The sequence below is a fragment of the Ciona intestinalis genome, chromosome 5, assembly GCF_000224145.3.
Source record: "Ciona intestinalis chromosome 5, KH, whole genome shotgun sequence".
NCBI classification, from domain to species: Eukaryota; Metazoa; Chordata; class Ascidiacea; order Phlebobranchia; family Cionidae; genus Ciona; species Ciona intestinalis.
Window position 1 is genome coordinate 2886086 of NC_020170.2, and position 9884 is coordinate 2895969.

At 33.8% G+C, this 9884-nt stretch overlaps 1 protein-coding gene across 3 annotated transcripts in view; it reads left to right on the forward strand.

Annotated features, from left to right (window-relative positions):
- Nucleotides 1-9565, forward strand: part of LOC100185054 (major vault protein) — a 12131-nt gene extending 2566 nt beyond the window's left edge. For 2 of the 3 annotated variants that reach the window (XM_018811906.2, XM_018811905.2), the window contains exons 5-19: nt 1069-1200; nt 1580-1674; nt 1949-2074; nt 2617-2781; nt 3215-3312; nt 3481-3604; nt 3854-3995; nt 4393-4485; nt 5190-5280; nt 5866-6063; nt 6591-6738; nt 7450-7661; nt 8010-8253; nt 8550-8738; nt 8980-9565. In XM_018811906.2, coding sequence (XP_018667451.1) covers nt 1069-1200; nt 1580-1674; nt 1949-2074; nt 2617-2781; nt 3215-3312; nt 3481-3604; nt 3854-3995; nt 4393-4485; nt 5190-5280; nt 5866-6063; nt 6591-6738; nt 7450-7661; nt 8010-8253; nt 8550-8738; nt 8980-9165 — 2243 coding nt within the window. In that variant the 3' untranslated portion in view covers nt 9166-9565. The remainder of the gene's footprint in view (nt 1-1068; nt 1201-1579; nt 1675-1948; nt 2075-2616; nt 2782-3214; nt 3313-3480; nt 3605-3853; nt 3996-4392; nt 4486-5189; nt 5281-5865; nt 6064-6590; nt 6739-7449; nt 7662-8009; nt 8254-8549; nt 8739-8979) is intronic. The other variant, XM_002119281.5, reaches the window with a different exon arrangement.
- Nucleotides 9566-9884: the final 319 nt, after the last annotated feature.

Here is a 9884-nt window from a genome sequence, read left to right on the forward strand (position 1 = left end):
AGTGCTCTTCAACCGGTGTGCACGGTGCACCAAAATATGCCAGGGGTGCACCAGTACAAAAGGGTATACAAGGGTGCATCACAAACTTCAACAATTTTCAGCAATAATATTCAGTTATGAACATTTTTAACAAACTTAGCCACTTTCCTACAGTTTTTTTTTTATATGAATTCTATATCTTGTATAACTGGTAATCGAAAAAACGTCATTAGTTTTACGTTTAAATAATCAGGGGTGCATGAGTTTGTCGCAACAACTTTAGGGGTTCACCAACCCAAAAAAGGTTGAAGCACTGCCTATAACCCAAAAAAGGTTGAGCACTGCCTATTGGCCCACTACATATTAATTTAAAATTTAGCCCCAACCGAATATTGCATTAAATATGACCCTACACTATATTATAACATGTAGTTTATTGTGTGCCTTATTCAACACAGGTAATTTAGCTTAAACTTGAGCTATATTAAATATCCATTATCCAATGGCTTTAGTACTATACACAATACATGAATATATATGCCTATTGTACACATCACAATATGATGTTACAGTGTGGTCCAGACTCATAATCAACCTATTGTGTTGGTAATTTAACATAGTTTGAAGTCATTGATGCATCATACAAAGGAAGGAGCTTATTGTTTACACTTTATGATTATTGCTCTCTGTGTTTCTTTAATTTCATCAAAATAATTTATTAAAACTATTTTTGACATTTTATCATTTATGTAATGTTAAAGTACTATAAAAATTTGGTTGAGCAGTTAAAATGTGAAGCTTTGATCTAACCTCTGAAGACATGAAGCAAACTCAAATTGCATTTTATTAAAAATTTAAATAAAATAACATAACATGACAGCCTTAATTAATAAAAAAAATTCTTTTAAAAACAACCTGACACGAGCTATGGAAAAATCGGAACATAATATTTAAAAATTACCCTTAATGCATATCCTGTTAAAATAATAAAATTAAAAAAAAATTCTATTAGGTACGAACAAAGTTTATCAAATTATTAATTATCTTTATGGCTCATCCCATTGAATTAATGCAGGTAATAATTTCCAGGTACCTATATACCACGTAAAGAGGTTTCTATTGAGGAGACAATTCGTGCAACTGTTATCAAGCGTAACCAAGCCATTAAGCTTCGAGCAAGGAAAGAAACTAAAGACAGGGATGGTGTAGATAGAGTCACAGGTAAAAAAAAACATTTTTTTATTTACTATTTATATTTCAAAGGGGTGAGGTTCTATAGTAAGGCCTGGCAGGGGACCTAAAATATTGCCCAGAGTTGACCCATTACTGATGTTACACTTTTTTAGTAAAGTAAATGTCTTATGTTACTTAGAACTTGGTGTTCCATATTTTACCAATCTGAATGTATTTTTAAATCTGTATTTAAGTTTTTCTATCAACAAAATGTTTAATTTTTTTTTATTGAAATTCGATATAGTACGTTTTATCACAGCAGAGAATGACTGTATCTATGCTTTTAAAATGTTTGTGTCCTTCTGGACTGCTGGACCTTTTTTATTGACAAGTATGATTTACTGATTGTCACTGTTCCACCACCCAGGTGAGGAGTGGCTTATTAAGAAGGTTGGGGCTTATCTACCCGGTGCATATGAAGAAGTGGTGGATGTAGTTAATGCTTATGTGTTAACAGAAAAGGTAAAGGAAATAATGTTCATTTAAAAATGAAAACCTGTCCTTTTTAGCATTTTATGCATTTTTAACTTTCAAACATAATTTTTTTGAGGATAATTTTATTTATTTTTATTAAAAAAGCTGTCTGTGCATCTAGTGTAATTCACTTTTTTAGTTATTTTGTCTTTTCGCTTATGTTCGATTAGTGTTTTTTTGTGCCTGTTTAAACGTACAGGTATCAGGAAGCAAAAGTTTGTATTTTGTCTCATGTTTTAACTACTTTTCCCATATTTCTCAGGTTGCACTGCACATGCAAGCCACCAGAACCTTCACTGACTTCATGAATCAGAAGAGGAAGAATGGAGAAGAATGGTTGATCAAGATGACCGATACTGAGGCTCATATTCCTGATGTGCATGAAGAGGTAAGTCTGATAAACATAAATGTTTTTTTGCCAAAACGGTTGCCAAATATAGACCCTCTTTATATGCTAAATCAAGAATTTTTACTACATCATGAAAGTATCACTGTATGATAAATATTGTAAATAATTCTGTTTTCTAACTTAGTATTGTTGACGTTGTCATTAACATCACAATTACCACCATTATACCGCAGACACCATTGTTATTAATCAATGCCACATGTTGTATCGCTCAATGATGTTGGAATCTAGTTTCGTGTAAAATGTTGTACATACTAATTTCCTTCAACAATGGTTCCTTAGTGTCTAGTCATTCGTTAGTTTGGTATAATAAACTAGCTTTACACTAAACTTGGAAACAGGCTACGCTTTATCCTCTAACTGTCACAACTACTACATAACCTTATAGATTTTTTTCTGCAGTTTGTTAGGACATAAACTTTCAGGTAAAAATAACCTTTTTTTGTTAAAAACAAACAAATAAATAAATAAATATTTCCTAAAAGTAATAGGTCTTTTTGCTTAATAACCTTGTTATCCAGGTAATGGGAATAGTGAATGTTACTACCTTGACCAGTCGTCAGTATTGTGTTATCCTCAACCCAGTTGGTGCAAATGGGAAGAACCAGCTTGGGAATAAAAAACTTATCAAAGGGGAGAACTCATTCTTTATTCAACCGGGAGAAAAACTTGAAAAAGGGATTCAGGTAAATTAATGGTGATAGTAAAAAGTTAAGAATATAGTATAAGCAAAAATAAGTCTAGAATGTATAGGTTAAATCAATTACATAGGCCTAGAAAATAAATGCGTGAAATATATTATAGTATAGGCAAAAATAAGCATAAAATGTGTGGGCAAAGGTAATTGAAAACAAAAAAATGCATGGGCAATTTGGCATGGTCCAATTTAGAGTAAATATAGAACGTTATTAGCATGTGTATTAAAATATTTATTGCAAGCTTACTTACGTTTGCATTATAAAAATGGAAAAAAATGACAAAAAAAGATACAGAAGCATGTGCAATCTATTAAAATGCAGCTTTAAAAGATAAGAGTGACGTAACTCAAGAAAATTGTTAATATTATTTATTGTATTTGTAATGTTCATTAAATCTTCATATGCTTATTTTATTTTATAGGATGTCTATGTCCTTGGTGAGGACGAGGGTTTGATTTTGAAAGCAGCCGAACTTTGTTACGATGATGAGAATGAAAGGGAACGTAAACCTGGTGACAAGTGAGTGGAAAATATAGTTGTTTATATCTTTTTTTAGTATTTTTTTTTCTATTTTGTTGGAGTTTTTTGTTAAGTATGGTTCTTTTCTATGTGGGGGAAGAGTGAGGTCTTAATCAAGGACCTGAAATTTATGCCAGTTTAAAAGATTTTTTATGAACCTTTCTTTAGGTGGATGATACGCGGACCTTGTGAATATGTTCCACCGGTTAAAGTTAATGTATTCGCTAAGCGTAAATCAATTTATTTGGATGAGAATGAAGGTATCTATGTGAGGGAAATGAAAACGGGAAAGGTAGGTGTGTCTGTGTTTTACAAATATTACTAACTTTTGAAAATTCTGAGAAATAATGTAGGATTTTTACTTTAGATCTGCGTTCTGTTGAGGCTCCTATAATCCAAACACGGAAAACATAAAAATTTATTCAGAAAAATATAAACAACTAACACTGCTTCTAGCCATACATTAAAATTTGGCTATTTCTGTTGCAAGTGTTTTACTTTTTCCCAGGGAACTCTCAAAATTTATGTCTTTTTACTGCAGGTGCGTAGTGTATGTGGTCACACCTACATGCTTACTCAAGATGAGGAGTTATGGGAAAAGAACCTCTCATCCACCGTCGAGGGCCTCCTAGCAAGTGGAAGAGATCCAATGGCAGACAGAGGAACCAGGAACACAGCACCTGGTATTACTGTTACTTTGTTACATTTTTAAATTATGTACATCGTGTTTTTATGTGCTTTGGTGTGTGAGACAAAAAGTTTGCCCTACATTGAGCTAGAGCAGTGGTTCTCAAACTTTTTCAGTTTTCTCAAACTTTTGCGATCTAAGAAACAAAATTATATAATGTCACGCTCACTGCAAAAAAACGAATATGTATAAGTTTGATATAAAAATGTCATTCTGTAATAGTTTTTTCCTTGTCCGAATTAGTATGTAAAAAAAACAAAATTTCCAAAAAGTCAGGGCTTCAAAAAATTATTGGCACACCTAAAAATTGATGAATTTGGCACACTAATGTTGCTGCACACTGTTTGAGAAACACTGAACTAGAGAGTAAATTTTGTTGCTTGTCTTTGTAGTAATTGATCCAGGAATGTCATTTCAATCCATGAACTGTATCTTTAGTGCACAAGACGCACAACCATTACAGACTCTGCTTAGGCCAATAGAAGTTAAGTTGCATGATATCAAAAATACCAATATTTAGGAGTGTGATTGCTACACATTGGTCAAATGGTAAATCAAAAGCACACAGCGTTTGATTTGTAGTATTAGTAATACATTTTAAACTAAACAGTTCATTAACACAGTATCACTATTATTTTAATATTTGAGTTAAAACAGTCATCACATTCTTTCATTAGGTACAGAAATATCTGGGATACAGACTGAAAATAATGTCACTTGCTATTTGACCTTTATCAAATGGCAAGTGAATCGCACCAAACTATATTGTCCGGCGCCGTGGCAAAGTTGTTAGCGTGCCTGCTTGTAACTTAGAGGTAATGGGTTCAAAGCTTGTCACTGCTAACATTGTGGGGTATGTCTCCTTGGGCCAGACACTTAACGGCAATTGCTCCAACCCAGTGGTCACTATTGGGTTGTCCAAATTATTAGCCATACCTAAAAAAATGAAAATATCCCCCCAAATAAATAATCACCTACAAAGTAACATACATGGTAACTCGTAAGCTGGCACGAGGTGTATGAACACCTGTGTTATATCGACTGTTTTCCGGCCACACAAGGATAGAGTAAGTTACATTCGTTCATTCATAGCTTGAAAACCACAAAACTTTATCTCGAAAATCCCAAAAATATAAAGTTTTAGCAGCAAAAAACCCAGCACCATATTTATGATCCTGTTTCCTTACAGCAAGTGGAAGAGATAAAACTAAAGTTGTCACATTCCGTGTCCCACATAATGCATGTGTGCAAATCTATGATTACAAAAACAAGAAAGCAAGGTAGTTTAAACCATGTTTTATTTGATATCTATGTTATACAGATGTTAAGGGCATGTTTATGATATATGCTGTTACTGTCAGGCATATTATAAGTCTGACTAGTTTTTTTGCATTTTATTTTTAAGAACCTACATTTATTGTTTTGTTCTGGTTTCCCACAATATTTTCAGTTTTTAATAATCAGCATTTTATATTTAAATGAGAAAAATACCTTAATGATTTTAAGATATTTACTGGTATATTATAAACAAGTTAAACAACTGGAAAACCATAATAATAATAACCTAACCTGTCTCTTCGATTACGGTAGCGAAGATTTTAAAATATTTTAAACAGAAAGGCAGGATATATTGACATAACAACAGTTGTTAAAACACGCTTACAGTTAAAAACATATTTACATTTAGTTGAAAGAAAATAAGCGTGGTTGCTACACCTAGCAGACAATTGAGCCATTTAGATTAAATTATTATTAAGTTAGTCTGCTAATAGTAACAAATGTATGTGTGAACTATTATATATAAAAATATTGCAAGTACCAACATCATACCTTTTGAAATTCACCTTTCCCCCTCACCCTCACAGGGTTGTGTTCGGCCCCCACCTTGTAATGCTCGGCCCCGATGAGCAATTCACCCAGCTCTCATTATCCGGGGGCAAACCAAAACGCCCCAACGTGATCCGAGCTCTTGCTCTCTTGTTGGGACCAGATTTCTGCACGGATGTGATCACCATAGAAACAGCAGATCACGCTCGTCTTTCTCTACAACTTGCTTATAATTGGTTGGTTTAGAAAATAGAATTAGATTGAATGTATTCGTCTTATAGCCTATTTCATTTTTTGAAACTTTGTCGTACTTTTAGATCACATTAGAGCAAAAATGAAATTAGTTTACACATAGTCATCTTATGGACTGTTTTCTGAAATTTTAGTGGTACCTTTGTATTGCATTAGAGCAAAAATGAAATTAGTTTACACATAGTCATCTTATTGGCTGCTTCGTTTTTTGAAACTTTGGTGGTACCTTTAGTTAGATCACATTTGAGTACTATCTATAGACAAATTTTGTTTTCCGTTGGTAAGCAACCTTCAAGAGGTTCAGTATTCTATTTTAAGAAGATTTCAATTAGAAATACACCTATCAGCCATAAAGTTATTTTGAATTTTTTTATGTGCTTAAATCTTAAAGAAAACCATGTTTAAAAATAATTATATATATATTTTGTATTTCTTACCCAGCTTTTAACCAGTTCAGTCATTTTACTTTACTAATAATTTGTGTTGCTACAAATATATTTAAAAATTTCAGGCATTTTGATATCTCCAAAGCAGTTGAAAGCCAATCTGAAGCGGCAAAATTATTCAGTGTGCCTGACTTTGTTGGTGATTTATGTAAAGCTGTTGCATCCCGCATTAGAGGAGCAGTGGCTTCTGTTAGCTTTGATGATTTTCACAAGGTCAGTAATTGTTTTGTATAAGTTTGTAATAAAGTATCATAAATTATATCAAAGCCAAAAAGTTCACACACAAAGTTATATCCTTGGTGGTACGAAGCAGGCATGAGGTGTTTGAAATAAGACATGGCATTTATTCATTATTGAATTACGACCAATTGTTTAAGTAACACTTTCTTTAAATACCAATGTTATAGTTGAAAACCCATGAGAGTTTAATGGCGCAACAATCACATATCTCAATGACATCACAAAGCTTATTTTGCACCACAATGGCCTTTTAATATTATACCTGGAATAAATCCCACGTCCCATAGTATGCTTACTATAGAACTGCACTCGCACTTAAAAAATAGAATACAGAACTCATGTCTGGCCTAGTCTGATGTCCCATGGCATGTTCAACATAGGACCTCACTCATTTAGAAAAGAATATAAAAATATTATTTAACCTAAATCTTAAGGTCCCATGGCATGCTCACTATAGGACCTCACCCATATAGAATAAATATCAAATTATTCTCTAGTCTAAATCTGAGGTGTATACTCACTGTAGAAACAGAACTCATCTCTGGCCTAACTGTAAGGTCCCATGACATGGTTATTGTAGGACCTCGCCCTTATAGAGAACACGAATCTCATTACGTATGATCCTATATTTTTACAATACATTTCGCACATTAAACCTCATTATTCGCCTTTTTATCCCCACAGAATTCATCACGCATCATTCGCTCGTCTGTATTCGGGATAGATGACAAAGGGAAGGTGAAAGATAGATTCGAGTTCCCACAAAACCGTCTCGTGGTTACTTCAATCGACATCCAGTCTGTTGAACCAGTGGACCAGCGCACACGAGACTCCCTTGTGAAGTCTGTGCAACTTGCTATCGAAATTACAACCAATTCTCAAGAAGCCACAGCCAGGTTTGAATAAATGTAACTTATTTATCCTTGTGTGGTAGGGAATGAAAATGACAATTGTTATAAATTCAGTGTTCTCTTTCACACACCTTGTGTTTGCTTATAAGTTACGACTTTTGTAACTATGTGATTAATTTTTGGTGTGGTGTGAAGCAGTGTGGTGCTGTGGACTATAATAAATAGAAATAAAAGTAATATAACAAAGACTTCTGCAGTTTTTACATATGTGCTCTCTAACTTTATGACATTATAAAGTAAAGAGTCATTCTTCTGTCCAAACCTCTAAAAATGCCCTTATTTCTTGATCAATACAAAAGTGCTTGTTCCTTCTATCTAAAACCTTTTTTTAAGACATGAAGCAGAACGTGCAGAGCAAGAAGCCCGTGGCCGCCTCGAGCGGCAGAAAATTGCTGACGAGGCAGAAGCTGAGAGATCCAGAAGAGATTTGCTGGAACTCCAGTCTCAAAGTGCTGCCATTGAGAGCACAGGACAAGCAAAGGCAGAAGCTCAGTCCAGAGCTGAAGCTGCAAGGATTGAAGGAGAAGCTGCTGTTGAACAAGCAAGGTTGAAAGCTAATGCTGCATCTATTGAAGCGGTATGCAGTGTCTTCTGTGTTTTATGACTGACTTTTTTCTGTAGCAAAATAAAGTAGTCTTAGATTTCTGTCTGTTGCTGAAAGGGAAATTTTTATTTTATTAGGTATATATATTTATGCTGTTGCCGCCAGGTATAATAAGTCTGAAAAAGATTCTGACTTCTTGGTTTTGTGGTCTTAACGGTTTGAGATTTCCCCTGCTATACAGTTAGACATTAAGGTATCCTATTAGGTGTGTTTTCCAAGGATACATATGGGCACTTTGGTTTATTAGTTTAATTCAATGATTCTTTTAGGCATCTGAACTGGAAAGGCTGACCAAAGCAAGAGATGCTGAGTTGAAATACATGAAGGAACAGAATGAACTGCAATTGAACAAGGACAGAGAGATTGCTGAAATTGAAACACGAAAATTCAAAGACACAATTGATGCAATTGGAGCAGATACAATAAGAGCAATTGCGGTCGCTGGACCGGAAATGCAGGTATGACATCACAAGACGTAAATAGATTTCTTCTAGTTTATTTAAAGTTCAACTAATCTGTGAAGAAAATGGTATAAATTTCCACTTTCCTTATTATTTGATATTATCGTTAATTGTTGGTAGAAAATTTATTTAAGTTTGTGGAGTTTTTGTGCAGTTTATTTTGTTTTTAATGTACTTTGATGGTATAATTTACCATAAAAAACTTAAAATTGCTTTTAAACTAATATTATTTCTTTAGGTTAAACTACTGTCAAGCCTTGGTATCCAGTCAACCATTTTTACTGATGGAAAATCGCCTATTAACCTCTTCAACACAGCAAATGGTTTGTTAGGTGCCACTGCTGGTGGTGCTGCTAAGGTACCTGCAGTGTTGCACCAGACAAAGAGAGCACGTAAAGTAGAACAGGAGAGTGATGATGAATAAATGAACTGGAAGCACTGGTCACTTGTACATAAACTACAATATTAACCAATATACTACTAATCATGTAAAAATCTTCTGTATTTCAATTAGTCTGTGATATTAATAGTGTGGTAATATTGTGTGACTTATTCAGTAGATTTTAACAAGAACCTTGGTTTAAGTACGATTAACTTTTTTTTTAAATATGATAAAATTCACTCGGCGTAAATTACTGTTTTCCCTTAGCACTTTATTCTTTTAGTCTGCAATTTTTCATTCGACATGTATGTGCAGTCTTTATATAGCTGTCGGTTTCTGTTGCTTTTCTGTTGTTGAGTAGTTCAAAACACATTTACTATGTCGTCCTGTGATACGTATTCAATTCCACTATTCTGTTCAATATAATATATAATCACTTGCATTCTGTGTTTCCTATTGTAGATCAAGGTATACATCATCGGTTCTCTATGTAATAATGGTTGCTGTCGTAAAAAGAGTCTGGATAAATTGTAAATGGTGCGGGTGGGGAAGAAGGGACACCTTTCTTATCTATTTTCTCGTCCTATTTGGTATTAAACAAAGAACATTCAAAGAATTAAAAAAAACGTATCCTCACGACTCTCATGGACCGTTGTTAATTGTTTAAAACACAATCCGGATAATCAGATATTATGTGCTAAAAGTGTCCCATCTTACTCCACAGTACTATACATAGCTTTTTGCGCTAGAAACGTGTTATT